The sequence below is a fragment of the Oreochromis aureus genome, linkage group 4, assembly GCF_013358895.1.
Source record: "Oreochromis aureus strain Israel breed Guangdong linkage group 4, ZZ_aureus, whole genome shotgun sequence".
NCBI classification, from domain to species: Eukaryota; Metazoa; Chordata; class Actinopteri; order Cichliformes; family Cichlidae; genus Oreochromis; species Oreochromis aureus.
In genome coordinates this window covers 4,755,195-4,774,248 of record NC_052945.1, presented here as the reverse complement: position 1 = coordinate 4,774,248, position 19,054 = coordinate 4,755,195, and the positions used below count along the sequence as shown (strand labels likewise).

Genomic DNA, 19,054 nt, shown 5'->3' with positions numbered 1-19,054 from the left:
ATTTCCTGTTTTGTCACTACTATAACTTTTCTTTTCTTTTCTTTTTTACAACGGGTCAACAGTACTTAAAAATAGGACAATTTCTGTAAATTAACAAACAAAAATCATTTTTTTGTAATTACAGGACAGCCTGGGCAAAGAGCTACCAGAACATTCTCTGTAATTTTACACATTTAATTCTTGTAATGTATGACCAAAGACTTGTGGCAGCATTTCTCTGTTATGCAGAAAAAACGAGATGTACTGCTGAAAATACACTTTCTAAGATATGTCAGGGTTAAGAGTGTAGTTTACATATTTACACTGATTAAAGGGGAGTATCCCTGATCTGGTCCACAGAGGGCTATATAACTTTCACATTGCTGCTTTTTATAAAAAGCATCTGTAATTCCCAAACAGTTCATGCTAGATGTCTGGAAAACCTTGTGAATTAAAGCTGATATTGATTGTGCCATTGTTCACAAATGTAATTCAGGTGTAAAATGTAAAAAAACCCCGTAATAATCATATTTGGATTCATTACATGAAAATCCGTAAGAAACACTTGAGCAGTGTTATGAGGTGCAGGTTTAACATAAAACATGTTCACCAGGTTTATGAGTTTTAATTTTTTTATTCACATCAATCAGATCTTAAATGAAACATCTTGCAGATGTAACTGCCTGTTTCTAAACCCCCAGCCCCCCCTGGCAGAGTTACATAACAACACGCTGTGGCATTCAATTTTCAAAGAGGAGATTTATTTTGGACACTGCATTCCTCACTACACTGTCGGGACAGAGGTCACCTGTGATCCAACATTCTTAAAAACATCGGGAAAATCGGATTAAACTCACGTTAATGAAAACAGTCACCACAGAAGGGCAGTTAACTCAACCGTTATGTCATCGTGGATTCTGGTCAAGAACATTTAGTTGGAACATAATAACTCGTCACACTTAGTGCACAACATTGAGACACACTGATAAAAACCTCTACAACAAAGACACTATTTCAAACCTACAGAAGCTGTTCGGGGGGGGTCAAAGCAAAGTCTGAATGTGCTGCAGGGAACGAATGGTCAGTGTTTTTCATAAGGCAGCTAAGCATTTCTTTACTTTTTCACAACTTTTTTGAGTGCCTGGCAGCTGGATTAAAATCTTTATTATTTAACTTTGTCCTTCTGGGAACATAGAAAAGAAAAATTATTCCAAAACAAACAACAAAATGTAAAGACAGCGACAGACAAACACATATATGTAAACACGGACACGTAGTCTACATGCAGTCTCTGATATCTCTATCACTTTGCACTTCCCGCTGCATGTCGACCCTTAAAGATCTTCTCTGTGCATTTACCAAAAAAGTGAAACAGATGACGCTGAACAGTGCAAACATCGAGCCAGTATGTACAAATGTACACCGATGCAGAGAAGAATAAATCAAGGACATTCCAGGTATATAACCGTTAGGCACTAAAAGGTGTTTCAGTGTAATTTGGACCACCTTTTCCTCCTCCGCGCTGATCCAAAATAGACCCTGGCCTAAATCTTGGGACTCCGTCTTGGGACTTGTGCTGAGTGTAATCAAATCCCGATTGCAAAATGCTTGGAAATGTTGAGGTTTCTGGATATTTATGCTGTACACTTTCCTTTTTTTTAAGTGGGAAAAAGCTCCAAAATTATGGACAAGATAGAGAATACCTTGTTTAACTTCAATAAACTACACCGAAACAACCATCATGGTTCCACAGAGTGTGCAGCTCTCCACGTACAGTGAAAGCAATATATTCAAAACATGCATTTCCACCAAAATGGACCAGCAAATTATGAAAATATATCATTCCAAGATCTCAGTATGCTTAAGTATCCAAAATAATATCAATAATCAGACCTTTTTTTTTTGTTTGGTTTACTCAGACTGGAAAAGTGTTGGCTGACGCTTAACTGAACAATTCAAAATACATACATTTTTTTAATAATCTCAACTTTACAACAGGTAAACAGCAGAATATGTTAAATGGCATTCAGTAAGCTAATGTGGATTATGATGGGGTTTAAATTTAGAAGGAACATGCTGGTACTTGGGTCCGTTACTGTTAGCTGGACCGTTTTCCTCCTCACTGTTCCACTCAGAGAGAGGATGAGCAGACCTCAGGGGTCTGAACATGCACCGTCCCCGGATCAGTGTCATCAAGTGTTCCCGGATTCTGTGGGTGTGTTTTAATACTGAAGACAGGACAGCTGATCCCAGGTCAGGCCAGGACGAGCTATATGTCCATATCCACAGGCCGAACATCACCGGTTTTGTTCTCCTTCACCCACAGCTCTCTGTCTTTGGCTGGATCCACATTCTGCAGCAGCTGGTCGACGGGCTCAACCATCTGGAAAGATATTAATAGTAATGTGACCCCATAAAACTTCAGTCTTCACTCAAAGTTTAACACCTAAAGGTCAGGTGCACAGGGTCACTGAGTGGTCAGTTGGTTGGGTAATCTGCCCAAAAAGCCCAAAAGAGTTTGGTAACAAACTAAACCACAAACTTTAGTGACAGTTTTTATATAACAACATGCAAAATCAATCACTTTGTCCCAAATGACCGCTTCACAACCAGCTGATTTTTTTTCAGCCCCTCAAACTGCACCGGAGGAGGTCGAAATGCAGCGTTTTTGAGCCCTCATAACCCCACAAGTACAGGAGATATCCACATGAAATGTTCAGGACTGAAAATCAGGAAGCACATCACCCAGTGTCACAAATATTAGCACATTTTTGTTGAGTCTGTGTGGATGTCATAATGTAGGTAAAAAGGAGACCTTATTTTGAGCAGCCACATGACGCACCTGGTGACATGAGGCGTTTAAGTTTACCCAACATGCACCTTTTGAAGTTTTCTCTTGCAAATGATCAGAAAACAAACATTCAGGAGAACAGTGCTTCTTTTCCTGTTTCTCTAATTCTCTTTATAAGGAGTTCTTATTCTCAGAGACGTTAACCAGTGCAGTTTGTTCAAACTGTGATCCCAAGAATGATTCTAGGAACAAATCATGCTGTACAAAGATGAGATTTTGGACATTTGGAGCAACTCAAAAATGCAAGAACAAGTCCAAGAGCGGAATCCACCTTTTTCCAGGTGGGATTCATGTCCTTGGACTTCACACTCGGCTGCAAAAAGCAAAGAATGTAAGCCTGAGGTTTAATCGCTCAATCAAGCCAACAGAAATGCAACATGAGGCCGAGACCATGGTCATGAAATTTTGTTTATACGTGTGATTAAAGGATGTCTGAATGACAGGGAGACAGGTGAACATCCAAGGAGCAGAGGTAGTAAAAGCAGATTATTAACTAACTTGGATCAACCATCCAAAGCAACAGAGGTGAAGAGGAGAGTGCAGGCAGGGTGAAGGTGGAGATGAGTGTCAGGGGTGATCCGTAACAGACGGATAGCAGCAAGACTGAAAGAGAAGCTGCTATGGTGTATGGTTTAGAGATGATGGCACTGGCAAAAAGACAGGAGGTGGAGCTGAAGATATTAAGATCTAAACTGGGAGTGAGCAGGACAAAGGATGATGAATATGGAGGATAAGAAAAAGAAGAAGAACTGATGATGTGAAACAGAGATTTTAACTCAGAATACTGTGAGTCTTCCATAAAGTGTGTGTGCTAACAGAGGCTAAACCAGAGCATGAGATTACCGTGGCATACGGCTGCAAACTCCCATCTATATTCATTAGTCGGGTTCATTGAGCTTCAGTGTTGCTGCACATTTAAAATCTTCCTTTATACAGACGAAAACAAAAAGTGAGCAATCCAGATGTAAAAGCCGTGTGACTTGAACTGTCCTATATTTTGCTTGCAGATGATTGTATTGGTTTCATCTCTGGTGCGTCTGTCACCTCTGCGGTATTCATGTTGTCAGCTTTCACACAGAGAGGCGCCCTCGTTACGGAAGCTTCCTACAGCGCTGACAGAAAACGTCTCATCACATTCAAAGGCCTTTGGCCCTAAACGAGCAGAACATCTGGGCGGGTTTCTCCGAGGATCTGAGAGATCTCAGCCGGCGCGCTGCATCAAAGGCTGACGCGGGATCGCACAGGGCTCGCTGTGTCACAGCACCTACGCTCACCAGCTCAACAGGCAGGCAAGTCGCATCACAGCAGTGAAACCACTGCTGACTGTTTACTCGGACCCTTAATGCGCTGATTAGCTGATTATTCAGTCTGTTGTTACATTTATCGTAACTAAAAAATCTCAAAGTTAAACTTTGTTAATGTTTGTTTTAGCCAATAAAAAGATATCACTTCAGTTATTTGTTTTCTGCAAAATGAGATTGTCAAGCATACCAACACTATCACCGTCTGACATCAGACTGCTACTGAATGGGGTCAAGTCGGCAATTACATGTAATCTGTTACTGATAACACACTAATTAACTGTGATGTTGACATAGGCAGAAATCCACATTTAACTACTAAATGTGAGCTCAGCAAACTTCCTGGTCTATAGGAATGTAACCAGAATAAAACCAGCTGGTGGGAGCTCACTGGCAAAGACTGATTCACTGATGGTAACATGTTGGTTATCTGTCTGCATTTATACATTAAACTCAACTATTTGCAAAGCTACAACAATCTCTGAGTGTGACTGCAGTCAGTCCAAGTCAGATTGAGACTGTTTGCAGAACGGCTGCCTGCTATCAGGAGACCTGTGCCTGGTGATCTAAAGATGTTGCGAGTGTGCAACACTCTCAAGCTCCAGGAAATCATTTACTCACCAAAACTGAACATAGCATTGTCATGGTGTTCAGTGTTGGGTTCTCGTTGAGCTGATTTAATGTAAGTTTGCTTTGCTAACGTTATTCCAGGATGGCGGTGCATGAGATGAGCCTTCTGGTTCATACCATTCCCATATCACCACACACATCGCGATGCTATGCTGTATCGATTTGTTTCCCACACCTCAATCGTTTGGTTCAGAAAATGCAGACAAGTTGCCAGGTGGCCTCTTCACATATTATAATTTATCATACACGAAAAAAAGGGACACGTCCCCTTGAGATGCTAAATTTGGGATTTTTCCCCCTGCTTTTGCCACAGAAATTATTTATATATCATATTAGTACTACTTTTGATACTTACACTCTCGTTAAGGCACTGGCTTGGTTCTGTAGGTCAGAGGTGTGACATGGGTTACCCCAAATACTTCCATCAGACTAAGCCCAAAGAAACCTGCAATGTGTGATCTGTTTTGGGTGGATTAACTAGCCAATATTTTCACTCTGGCTCTAAATAAAAAAAGTTAACAATGTTGTGAGTCTATAAGAAGCGAATCAACTTCAATCAGTATTAAAACCAACTGTTTTAAGGATAATGCGGTACTACAAATTAATAGAATGTAGCTAAAGCAGGGATTTAAAAGATGTTTTTCCAAAGTCTGACACCAAAGGCTCTCTCCAACTGTCTCTGCTTGGATCTGGAAAAAAGGGAACTGCAGTGTTACCGTGGAATCAATTAGGGACACACCAAGGCTTCAAAACCGGTGTGTGGGTACATCCATCATTTACAAGCCATCTACAATCTTAAGGGTGAGATTTCTGTTTTCATCTGTGAATATGAAATGAGTACACAACATCACAGTGGCTTTGGAGACAGATTTAGAGTTCTTGTGATCAAAAAACAGCAGGAAACACAGAATTAACAGTTACCAGGAAAACTGAGCGAGAAACTAAGGTGAAGTAAGTAAAAAATAAGGTGAGAAAAATGCTCTGCAGATTACACAAAGACTAGAAACCTTCAAAGACAGAAGGAGAAACTACTACTAAGACAAAACCACTACAAAAAAAGAACAAAGATAGGACACAAAATGACAACAGAAGCCAAAATAATACCACAAAAAAGTGCTAAAACTGCCACAAACACACAAAACAATCCGAGAGCCTCATTCTCAGCTGGGGAGCCCATTTTTCAACACAGCAAAGTACAGGAGACACAAACTCACACTCTGGTTGAACATGTCTGTTTCATGCCGTAGGGTCGTATACTGTCGTAGATGCTGCTGAATCCACTCGATCCGCTCCACCTCCAGTTTCTCCAGCTCCTACACGGAAAAGGGAAGATAAATGTCCCACTTAGTAAGACAGACAGCCAATAACCGCTGTGTATTAATGACATCACGTAGATTATCAGTCCTTCATTAATGAGCAGAGATCCCACCACTGAATATGTCGAAATAAAAATCCAGCTTTTGCTCTTTTCTCTGACCTCATATATAAAACTGCAGTTTCTTTCAACACAAGCTTAACTTTCACATTTGAATAGAATATTAACAGTATTTAGGAAATATTATATCTTTCAGAGGTTATAAATATGATTTAAAACCAGATAAATAATATTTTTTAGAATATTATTCATTAGTTCATTAGTGTAAATGTTTAATACTGTTTAATACGGTGTGGCTATAACGGTTAAATGGATGTTTATAATATTTCTCAGTGGGCTGCAGGGGAGTCTTTAGATTATTTTGTTTTGCTATAAGATAATAAAACAATTCCTGAAGCGATAAGGACATAAAACCTACGATGAACTTACAGGATAGTGTTGTTGTTTTTATTAAAGTCTAATTACAGAACCTAATTGTACTTATTTGTGATTTTCCTGTACAGTATACACTACACAGTATAAAGTGTCACAGCTCAGACCTAGATGAGAGGAATCATATTTTGTAGGACACGTCTGTTTAGGTCATTTTGGCTCATGAATCACACACAGCTGTTTACCATGCTGGTTGTCACCATTTCTTCAAACCACTTGGACTGGGTTTGGTTGTAGAGGTCCACACAGCGCATCAGGTCATCTCCTGGAAGAAACAGAGAGCAACACGATGAGAAGGACAGCTGATGGTATTTTATTTTGTTTCAGCTCTGAGTCCAGGATTGTAGATCTGCTGGTTAACACCTGCTGCAAGGCCTGTAACGATCAGCAGAGGGCGCTCAGGAATCAGCATTCAGCGAGTGCCGCACCATCACAGATGAATCCCAGCTTCACGTCGACCTGTACTATAAATGTTTAGCACCTTTCAAGACGATATAAACATTTAATGAACGGTTTACATCACACTGCACTTCAGCTATAAGCAGTTGTAAGGACATTTCAAGTGTTTAGAGGCAGCTTTGTTTTACTGTGATTGGAACGTCTAATTGTGGGTGTCCACAGAAGAAATCCTAAATTTCAGGAGATATTTTGTTGTTGTATCTGTATATTCTGGCTGTGGACAGCTTTTTGGCTTCATGGTACTTGTTAAAAGTTTTTTCCTTGACTAAATGATACGATAGTGAAGCAACTTGTTCAAATTTTTGTTTATTTGCTGTCTCCTTTATGTAGACCACAATGACTGTGACTAGGTTTTATGGGGCATACAACAGTATTAATCAGCATGCTTCATCAGTAATGCTTTATATAAACAATCACTTTAATAATAAAAGTCTTCTTACAAATCTGGACCCAAGGGTACCGAATGACCAAAGTAAGATATATTTTTTCCCTTTTAAATTTGTGTTTAATAAATAATCAAAATGTAAATAACAGTATAGTATTAAATTATAATTATATGGCCATTCAATATAAATCTGTCAAATCTAATAAAAGATGCATTGACCCAGAAGGAATCATGGCTTAATGATGAGCCTGGATGTCAAACAGTAGGTAAATAAAACTCTTACATGATATGTGTGAATGTGTGTGTGAATGGGTGGATGACTGGATATGTAAAGCGCTTTGGGGTCCTTAGGGACTATTAAAGCGCTATATAAATACAGGCTATTTACCATAACTCGAGCAGCCACCTCTCCATCATGCGATACGATCCCTTTATAGTTTAACCAAAATGTAGTTTTCTGATGTGACGTATCAGGAACAGATATTCAGGTACCGATGGTGGTTCCTGTTCCTCTACTGATGGTTGTGGTTTTTAACAGAGCTTAAAATGTGTTTTTCAGCCCTGAAAACAAAATGTAAATATCTTCTGTAGATATGTGCTGGAACAAAGGGCCATACTTGAACCTGCCCTCGAGTACCTTGAGGTCCTGTAACTGAAACATTCACAGGATGAAGGTGAAGTTTTACATGACTTCTTCGTTTCCTCCTCTCAGATGATTCAAGTGAAGAATTGAAAGAAACTGAACACTTTATTTGTTTTTTATTACAGAAATACTGTATTTTTATAGTAAATTGATAAAACTGCTTTGATGTTGCTATGTTTGTGTTTTGTTTGTGCTAAATTGTATTTCATCAGCACTGTGGTTTTTAGTAGTTCAAGCTCAGTTCTTAGACAGTTACCTTTATATGAGGCTGTAAACAGGATTTCCAATACACGCTAAACATCGACAGTTAAAACATGCACGTAGCTTCTAAAATGAAGACGACACACAAGTGCCTCTAACCTGTATTCTATTTAATAGCCACTAGGGGGCGAAGCCTGTGAACACAAAAGGATTTCTGGTCCTCTAGAAGTGTACGGGACTAGTGATGTGTCGGTCGGAAACGAAATGGCTCTTAGAGCCGGCTCCTTATCGCGAGCCGTGGGTTTTTTTTTTTTTCTTTCTTTCTCTCACCCTCTCTCTCACACTTTTTTCCGCTTTACTCCGCACGCGAGCCTTGTGCTTTGCTGGGCAGAGGGGGGAGGGGCGGTAGTTACACTCGCAGTAGCACAGGAACAGAGCGGGAGGGAGAGAGAGAGAAAGAGAGCCAGAGACAACAACGTCACATTAGAAAGGTATAGTAATCATCCACAACTATTTTCAGTTGCGGATGATAAAGGATTCAGAAAGTTTATTCATGCAGGCCCATATGACAGAGAATGTGCATCTTCTTTTTGTTTTCATATTTTAATTTATATTTAATTGTGTTGTGGTTTGCAGTGTTTTGTGTTGTTTCACTTTAAATTGGTTTAAAAGGAAAAAGCTGAACATTTAAATAGTTAAAAGTTGAACTGTGACTAGTTGGTTTTTGTATTATATGATTTATTTATTATATTTTATGTGGAGTGAATAAATAAAAGTATATTTACGGTGGCCCCTAGAGACAAAGCACGTAAAAACTCCAAAACACGTAAAAACTCCAAAACACAAGCCAGCAAGTACCAACGACTGGATATGGTGTGTGGTAGTAACAGGTAAATGAACATTTTTTTTTTTAAATTATTTGAATATATATGAGTGCTTGTGTATAAATACACAAACCATACACATATGCTTTCAATTGTGTAATTTAAGTGATCTAGATAGCTCTGTTTTGGAAGTTCAGTTAACTCTGGGAATGTGTGTTGGAGTTTGTACGTGCTTTGTCTCTAGGGGCCACCACATATATTTATATATAAACATATATAAATAAAACCATTTTTTTTTTACATTAGTAATTCCTTTTGTGCATAATTTTATATTATTGTTAATAATAAATTAATTAAAGCAACAAAACAACCTGGAGAGCTGGTTCAGAGCCGAAAGAGCCGGCTCTTTTTAGTGAGCCGAGCCGAAAGAGCCGGTTCTCTAAAAAGAGCCAGAAATCCCATCACTATACGGGACCTCTCTAAACACTTTCCTGATGATATTATGGGTTCAGTCACTCGTTTCATTGGGTAACGACTTGTGATTGAAAAGTCATTAGCCAATGAGCATGCAGTCTGTCCCTCGCTCATCACACTGAGTTTGAAAGATGTTGAAAATGCTCTTCTAAGGTTTCAAAACCGGACTCCAAAAAGCAGTGGGCGACATCACTGTAGCTACTGTCAATGATCCTAAACATCCTTTTGATGTAGTCTCTCATTCCAGTTTCTTTACTGCTGACCAAAGATGGCAGGAAGTTTAAGCTTCCTTACACTGAGATAGGAAAAGAGAAAAACCACAGATGCTTATTAAAATTCCTTCAGCGCAGGTAAAATGGGTAAAACACCTCCCTGTGTTTGGCAGCGAGTGTTATTTGGCCCAACTTTAAGGTAGCAGCAGCACAAAGCTGACATCAATCACCTGAGCCTCGTGAGCGTTATTGATTAGTGTTGTGAACCGTGACTAATCTACTGAGGGGCGGACAGAAAGATTAGTTCCTGCAGAGCATTTCCTCTCCAGAGGAGAAATATGGAGGGAAACTATTACAACAGGATCTTTTCTTATTAGGATGCCAAACATAGAGTTTCTTCTCTTTGGCGAGAAAACCCTGACATCATAACAACAGTACATCCACACAGTCTGCAGAATATTTAACACATGGCTGATATTTTAGTTTAAGCCTTCCACGCTGCAGATGGATATGGAAGATGAAAAATGCATAAAAAATATAATAAATCAATATTTATTAATTAATTAATGTACTTTACAGTAACAGTTTTATTTCTGCACATATTTAATGTTTAATGTGAATGTTGCTCTGCTTTTTATTCATTTATTTAATTATTTGTTAAATTTAATCAATTTGTTCCTTTTTTTGTTTTTCTCAAATTTAAAATGATTTTTTTTAATTAATTAACAAGTTAACTGTTTCATAAAACGCTATTATTTTTGCAGTTACATTTATCTTAATGAATTCATCTATTTTTAATTTTTGCATGTATTTCTGTATTTAATATTCATTTTCTAATACAACAATTTATCCGGTATTTGAATTAGTTAACAAAACATTTATTCTTTCATCACACATATTTTTTTTTTTTATTTCTGGAGGTAATTCTATTGAATTTTTATATCTATTTCAGTGTTTTTTAAACTTATTTCTAAAACACTCTTTAGACAACTGAAATACTTTTTAGAAAAGTTATTTTAAAAATACGTTATTTTAATAATACGTTATTTATCTATAATGCAACATTCATTTATTTATGTAATGAATTTACATCTGTTAACGTGTTTATGAATTTTTATGTATTTTAATTTGAATTTCTACATTTAATTCTGTATTTATTTATTTATTTATTATTGTAAAATCACCAATTCATTTTTTAAGTAATTTATTTATTTTACTTAAGTGATAGAACCCTAACTGTAAAGAACTGTTGACCAAGCTTAGAAAGTTATTATGCAAACAATAACATGACAATGACGTCTGAAAAGGATATAAAGGCACACACTGTTGTGATGTTACAGGACTAAATATTCGACTTCCTGTCCACGCGTAAGTGCAGTACTTGAGTTTTTGAAAGTTTTAGTCTTCAATGACATAAACAGACGTTTACATGTGTGAGCGAAATGTCAAAAGGCATAAAAAAATGTAAGTTTTCTAAAATACCCAAGTACACTTGGACAGGGTCATACCGTTACCAGCTGATGTGCTCAGTAAGCACCTGCTAACTACAGCTGATAATGATGATACAGCCAGTGGTTCTCCAGTAATACTGACACTACATGTTGTAGAGTAATCAGTTTTATGTGACAGTAGCTACACAAATGTGTGAGTGTGCAAACTTTAGACTGCTACTGTAAGTTTGACTTCCCTGTGCAGTACAAAGCTACAGCCAGGTGGGCTTAGCATAAACTGTAGAAAAAGTGGTACGGTAACAATAGGGCTGATTTCCATCTTCTTCTTTCTTTAAACAAAAACAGGTTTACTGTCCAAAATGTCAAACTACTCCTTCACCCCAGGAACAACAAGGGGAACTAAAAACACTTACAAACCTCTTTGATCGTTTCCAGCTGCTCACAGATGTGCTTTAAAACTTCATTTTCCTGTTCTTTTGTCCAGCTGTCTCAGATTCCTGTAAACTTCCCCTCCTCACATACAATTCCCTGAATTTTCCATTTATTATTTGACGACTGTACTTTTGTGAAACTTTGTCCTCCGACCTGCTTGTGTGGATTTCCTCCGGGCCTTCTTTATGTCCTCCTCTGTCTTATTGCTGAGTTTAATCTCCAGCTGCTGGGTCTTCACCTCCAGATCCTTCTGCCTGTCTGCCAGAGCTTTACGTGCCTGCGACGCACACAGAAACAATAAGTCATTCGTGGTAATCCTCAGATTTACTGTACCTACCACTACTACTACAGTCATTACAGTCTTTTCATGCTGGCTTCTGACATCCGTACTGCGATCCTGGTCTCATCCTTTAATCTTCTTCTAATCCATACCATTGAGTCTTTCCTCTTATTCTGTACATAGGCAACTCTCCAAGGTTGTGCTGTGATTGTGTTTGAAATGTAAACACAGAATAATATAATAAGGGCGATGTGAGCCAAAACAGCGCATTTTAAACCTGAGACATTGAGCAGCAGATATTTCTTTTCAGTTTTATCAGGGTAAAGGCAGAAATACCAAAAAATAAAGCATAAGGCAGATATTAATAATGTGGTATAGTATAATACACAGTAAATCTGAGGACTGTTTAAGAGCTGAAGGTAAAAATCTAAAGAAAACTGAAAATAGAAACGCATGTAAAAAGTTGAATATAATTCATTAAAGTGTCTAGAGGGAAAGAACTTAATAAGTCCATCCATAAATCCACCCATCTCAGTCCAGATCACAAGGACAGCAGCCTAAGTAGTAATGCCCAGACCTCCATCTCCACGGATCCTCTAGCTCTTCTGGGGGATACCAAAGTGTTCCCAGGCCAGCCAAGAAATCTCTGGGTCTGCCCCAGGGCCTCCTCCTGATAGGACATGTCTGGAACATCTCACCCAGAAGGTGCCCAGAAGGCATCCTAACAATCTGAACTCGCTCATTTCGATGTGGAGGAAGAGTAGCGGCTCTACTCTGAGGCTGTCCTGGATGACTGCGCTTTCACGCACAGCTCTCTCTTCACCACGATGGACCGGTGCAACGTCTGCATCACTGCAAATGCAGCGGGTAATGAAATTTACCCTTTTCATACCGAAAACCACGGCCTCAGACTTTGAGATGCAATTCTCTTTCCAGCTGCTTCACACTTGTCTGCAAACAGCCCAATGTGAGCAGGAGGTCAAAGCTCGGCGATCTGCAAAAAGCAGCAACGAGATCCCGAGGCCATCGAACGCGCCTCCCTCAATCCATCTGCTGCTAGAAATCCTGTCCACAAAAACTCTGAACAGCATCAGGACAGCCTTGGTCGTGGAGTCCAACAGCATCGAGAGGATAAAGAGCTGGTCCAGTGTTTCAGGACAATTGGCACATCGTTCTTCTTGAATCCAAAGTTTGACTAATGGGTCCTCTCCAGCACCCTGGCATAAACTGTAATGGGGAGGCTAAAGTTCACCAATCCAGAGGCACTGTCCTGACTTCCACACAGTATTGCTGAGGCGTCAACCACAATAGCCCCACAACATCCAGAGCTTTCAGAAACTCAGAGCATCGGAGTGAACTTCATCCACCCTGCCACTGACACCAGACTCTGCCTCCACCACAGAAGGCATGTCATTGGGACTAAAGAGAAGCATTCCTTCCAAGACCCTGACTATGTCCTAAGCTAAGGTCAGCTGAACTCCTTCCCCAGCGTACACAGTGTGGACAGGAAGCTGCTTAACCCTCCTGAGTCGCCTCATGAACCAACCGACACAGGGTTATCTTATTTTGCTGAATAACTACGATGCAGCAAAATAAAAACAGAATAAAAATGGCTTGCTAAAAGTAGGGAATATGTGTGGCACTAATAAGACGATCTTAATGGAAACAACAAAAGACTCCCTAGATCTCTAGTAGAAATGACGGTGCATGAACAAATGCCAACAAAGCGAGGTTGTTGGCTCTGCTTCTAGCTCTTCTGGCAGTGAAAACACAGTGTTCACATATTGCTGCCACCCACCACAACATGCCACAAAAATAAAAGTGAAAAGCAGAAAAAAAATGATCTGTGCAAGACAGAATCTGCATCCATTCATGAGCTGATACAGCAGGTGGGAAGCAGCAACAAAACACTGACTGCCATGAAGGGCCGAGCGTAGGAGGTACCGGAGCTGCTATCATTATGTCATCACTCTGATCCAAACAAACACTCGTCTGCGCGAAGCTTTACTCCATGTTTTGTGTGCATGTCAGCGACGACATCTCCGCGCACCTTCTCCACGCTGGCGTAGCGGCTGGCCAGCTGCTTCCTGAGGTCGGCGATGTGATGGTCGTACTTCTTCAGGTCCTTCTTGAAGTTGTCACCCCTGAAGGTCAGCAAGGGCTTCTCTACCTCCGTGTGGAGCTGTGAAAACAAAGCAGCCAGATATCAGTAATGTGCAGTGTGCTTTAAGAGCTTTCTGGTCTTCCTAATGCTTTGCTCTCTCATTTTTAGTATAATGCAGTCTAATACAAAACCACCCACTCATGCACAAAATCAGAAATAAATCTAAAGAATTACTTTAAGCTTTACTCAGCTATACAGCAATTATGGCAGAGCTGCTTTAGGTGCCCCTCCCTGAGTCCGGTTCTGCTTCAGGGTTCTTCCTGTTAAAAGAGAGTTTCTCCTTCCCTCTGTCACCAAGTGCTTGCTCAAAGAGGGTCATTTGATTGCTGGGGGTTTCTCTCTATTATTATAGAGTCTTTACCTTACAGTCCTTGAGGAACTGCTGAATTCAACTGAATTAAATTGAAGTTAAATTAAAGCTTGAGTTCATGTTTAAACTGAGGTTAAAGCAGAATTTTGAAAAGTGGATATACAAGAACTAGAATCTTCAATCTACCAACAACACTCATAGGTGTGGTTAATTTTACCTGTGATGTAAATCTGGACAAAATTTATTATTCCAAAGAGTGGTCCTTGGGTTTACTTCATCTATATGAGTAAGATCCACTCCTGATCCTCACAGGTTGGCAGCTGAATTGGTGTCAGTAATGTGGGTGTTCTGCACGACACCCCTCAGCTATGGGCATGAGTTGTGAGTGACTGAAAGAATAAAACCGTGGATACAAACAGCGGAAACTAGTTTCCTCCATTGGGTGGCTAGGCTCTGTGTTGAAAAGGGCTACCTGAGGTCCTCTGGGCATCTGATCACGATGCCTCCTTCGTGTCTTTCTTTGGAGGTTTTTTGTCAAAGCAAAAGGAGAATCTCTGGTTCAGCAACAAATTCAAATTCAAAATTCAAATTCAAATTCAAATTCAAATTCAAATCAAATTCAAATTCAAATTCAAATTTTTTATTTGTCACATACACAGTCATACACAGTACGATATGCAGTGAAATGCTTACACAACTGCTCGTGACCTAAGGAAAAAAGAAAAGGCTATGAATAAGATAGGAAATAAAAATTAAAAAGGGTAAATTTAACTAGGAAGGAATAAAATAAAATATATATATGAATTTGTTGAAAATAAAATAACTGTACAACACAAATTAGAATGAAGGGTAAATTTAGCTGGGAAGGAATAAGATAAAATATATATGAATTAAAGTTTAAAATAAAATAACTGTACAGCAAAATACACAATACACAGTATAGAATTATATAAGAATGTATGAAGAAATATAAATATATATACAATAACAGCAGCATTTTACAAGTATTAAATGGAAATGGAGAAATATAATGTCCAGTGTTGTGCAAACCACATTGTAGGTGTCTTGTGCAGTGCAAATATGCTTAAAGTGATTAAGTGTAAACAAAGTCCAGACTGTCCAGTGTGTGTGTAAGAACCATATATGTGGGTCCGTTCTATGTGGTGGTGTGATGATTGAGAGACCGTATCGCCTGCGGGAAGAAGCTCCTCCTCAGTCTCTCTGTGTTGGTCTTCAGGGAGCGGAATCGCTTTCCTGGCCTCAACAGAGAGAACAGTCCGTTGTTGGGATGGCTGAGGTCCTTCACGATCTTCCTGGCCTTGGTCCAGCACCGCCTGCTGTAGATTGAGTGCAGGTCAGGGAGCTCGGAGCGGATGGTGCACTCAGCTGATCGCACAACCCTCTGTAGAGCTCGTCTGTCCTGCATGGTGCTGTTCCCGAACCAGGTTAAGATGTTTCCGTCAGGATGCTCTCTATGGTGCACGTGTAAAAGTTCCTGAGCACCTTGGAGGGCAGTCGGAAGTCTCTCAAGCGTCTGAGGTGGTAGAGACGCTGTCGGGCCTTTTTCACTATGGTGTTGATGTGACAGGACCATGACAGGTCCTGCGTGATGTGAACTCCGAGGTATTTGAAGCTGTCCACTCTCCACTGGGCACTCGTTGATGACGGGGTCTGGTAGTTCCTCTCCTGCTTAGTACTGAAGTCCACTATCAACTCCTTTGTTTTACTGACGTTTAGAAGGAGGTTGTTCCTCTGGCACCAGGTCTCCAGATTCCTAACCTCCTTCAAGTAGGCCGTCTCGTTGTTATCAGAGATAAGGCCCACCACGACGGTGTCGTCGTCAGCAAACTTGATGATGGTGGTGGAGCTGGTAGTGGCCACACAGTCATATGTGTACAAAGAGTACAGCAGGGGCTCAGAACACACCCCTGGGGGCTCCAGTGCTGAGAGTGGTGGAGGCTGAGACATGTCCGCCCATCCTTACTGCCTGTGGTCTGCCAGTTAGGAAGTTGGAGATCCACTGACACATAGATGAGCTGAGTCCCAGGTGCTCCAGTTTGGTGGTGAGTGTGGAGGGATTATGGTATTAAATGCAGAGCTGTAGTCGATGAAGAGCATTTTAACATAATTCCCCTTCTAGTGTCCAGGTGAGTGAGTGATGTGTGGAGGAGATGAGAGATGGCATCGTCTGTGGAACGATTTGGACGATAAGCGAACTGTAGTGGGTCCAGTGTGTCTGGTAGTGAAGAAATGATGAAGTCTCTGACCAGGCGTTCAAAGCACTTCATCACTACTGAGGTGAGGGCTACAGGGCGATAGTCATTGAGAGAAGCAGGGTGGGGTTTCTTCGGGACAGGAACAATGATGGACTCCTTGAAGCATGTGGGGATCACCGACTGAGATAAAGAGATGTTGAATATCTCAGTGAACACAGGTGCTAGCTGGTATGCGCAGTCCCTGAGGATACGACCTGGGATGCCGTCTGGTCCTGCTGCTTTCCTGGTGTTCACTCTCTTGAAGGCTCTCCTCACGTCATGCTCAGAGATGACGAGCACGTTTCCGGTGTTGGCAGTATCTTCCTGTCTGCAGCCGTTAGCGCCGCTAGCGCTAGCATCGTTGTAGTCCTTAGCTGCAGCCTCGAAGCGAGCATAGAAAGTGTTCAGCTCGTCTGCCAGAGTCCCGTCCGCGTTCGTCAAACCGGTTGTTGGTGCTTTATAGTCCGTTATTGTCCTTAATCCCCGCCACAGGCTCCTAGAGTCACTCTGTTGGAGTTGTGACTCTAGTTTCCTCCCGTAGCGCTGCTTCGCCTCTTTCACCGCCTTCCCGCACGTCATAAGACGCGGCTTTGTACGGGTCCATGTCCCCGTCGCGAGTCCCGTGTTGTAGGCAGCGGTGCGGGATCTCAGAGCGTCGCGGATGGTTTTATCCACCCACGGCTTCTGGTTGGGAAACGTTGTGATGGTCTTTGTCTCCACGGTATCATCCGCTAGTTTCCCGATGAATCCCACCACCGCTTCCGTAAACACGTTGACGTCATCATCGGAGCTGTTCCTGAACATGTCCCAGTCTGCGTCGTCGAGTGCGTCCTGTAACGCGGCCACCGATTGGTCCGTCCCAGCGCGCGACCTTCCTCTGAACCGAAACTTCCTGTTTCAGCCTTTGTTTGTATTTTGGCATGAGGAAGATGGCGGCATGATCGGATTTGCCAAACGGAGGGCGAGATTGTGCCTTGTAGCCGTCCTTGACCGTAGTGTAGCAGTGGTCCAGTGTCCTTTCACCTCTGGTGGGGCAGGTGATATGTTGGTGAAAGTTCGGCGCTGCGCGTTTGAGGTTGGCACTATTGAAGTCCCCCGTCACAATAAGCGCGGCGTCCCGGTGTTGTGTCTGATGCCGGGTGAGAGCCTCATGCAACTCGCATAAGGCAGTGTCCGTGTCCGCTTGTGGTGGTATATAAACGGCACTTATAATGACCGATGTAAACTCTCGAGGTAGATAAAAGGGACGACACATGATGGACAGTAGTTCCAGATTTGGTGTGCAGGAGCGTGTGAGAGGAACAACGTTCGCGCTGTTGCACCAGTTGTTGTTCACCATTAAACACACGCCGCCTCCCCTTGACTTCCCCGAGTCCCGTGTCCTGTCCATGCGGTGAACCGAGAAGAACTCGGCCGGCTGGATGGCGTGGTCCGGCACCGCTGGGTTCAGCCATGTCTCGGTGAAGCAGAGGAGATTGCAGTCCCGAATGTCTCTCTGGAACTTTATCCTGGCCCTGAGGTCATCAAGCTTGTTCTCCAGTGACTGGACGTTGGCGAGCAGGATGCTAGGCAGAGGTGTGCGGTGTGCACGAGCTCTCAGCCTGTTCCTGACGCCGCTCGTTTCCCTCGAGGCCGCCGCTCGCGTCGCGTCCCTTTGTTCTCCTCAAGATCTCACTCGCCAGCTCGGATCCGGAGTTAAAAACTTGAATTGTGAGTACATTGTATACCAATAGAAACAAGAGTGTCACTGTTATACCTAATGTACCCAATGGTGATGAATTTGACGATGTAAGAACGCTGAAAACTAACTTAACAACTAGCTGGAGAGATTATATATCTCATCTGGAGCACATCGTGCAAAAGCATCTGGAATACACTGCTTAGCCTGCTGCCAGTATAACCCAACTTTGGACAAGTGGAAGAAAATAGATGGATTTTATCAGTCTAGAAGAAAACATTTAGTCTCCAAGAGCGGCTCTAGTGGTATAAAGCTAACCCAACGTTTACGATTGTTACCGTGTCTTTTATACTGTTTTTTATCTGAAGAACACCTGCCCTTTTACCGCATCAGCCACTGGTATTTTCGATGGACAGGCAAATATTCTCTAGCTTTAGGTCATTTTGAAAGTTTACTGATAGCAGCTCACTCCCCAATGCCCGGCAGCAGAGTTATTGGGTTGTATCAGAGACCTGACGCACCATTCAAATGTTTCTGGGTTTTAAATGTTTGTGGATTTTGATTGTTTTTTTTTGCTTAATTTTGACAGGGGGATGTAGCATGGAGCGTTTCAGCCCATAGTTTGGTCAGTAACGTCACTGTACAGTCTACCTGCATCAAAACTTACTACCACTGACTTTTATTAGATCCATATTGCAAAGTGTGAACAGCACAATCT

General features: G+C 41.3%; 1 protein-coding gene across 4 annotated transcripts in view; it reads right to left on the bottom strand.

Annotated features, from left to right (window-relative positions):
• Nucleotides 1–593: 593 nt before the first annotated feature.
• Nucleotides 594–19,054, bottom strand: part of gas7a (growth arrest-specific 7a) — a 59,925-nt gene continuing 41,464 nt past the window's right edge. For all 4 annotated transcript variants that reach the window (XM_039610624.1, XM_039610625.1, XM_031732210.2 and 1 more), the window contains 5 exons: nt 13,980–14,111; nt 11,803–11,926; nt 6,754–6,833; nt 5,976–6,074; nt 594–2,362 (listed from right to left, as the gene is read on the bottom strand). In XM_039610624.1, coding sequence (XP_039466558.1) covers nt 2,249–2,362; nt 5,976–6,074; nt 6,754–6,833; nt 11,803–11,926; nt 13,980–14,111 — 549 coding nt within the window. In that variant the 3' untranslated portion in view covers nt 594–2,248. The remainder of the gene's footprint in view (nt 2,363–5,975; nt 6,075–6,753; nt 6,834–11,802; nt 11,927–13,979; nt 14,112–19,054) is intronic.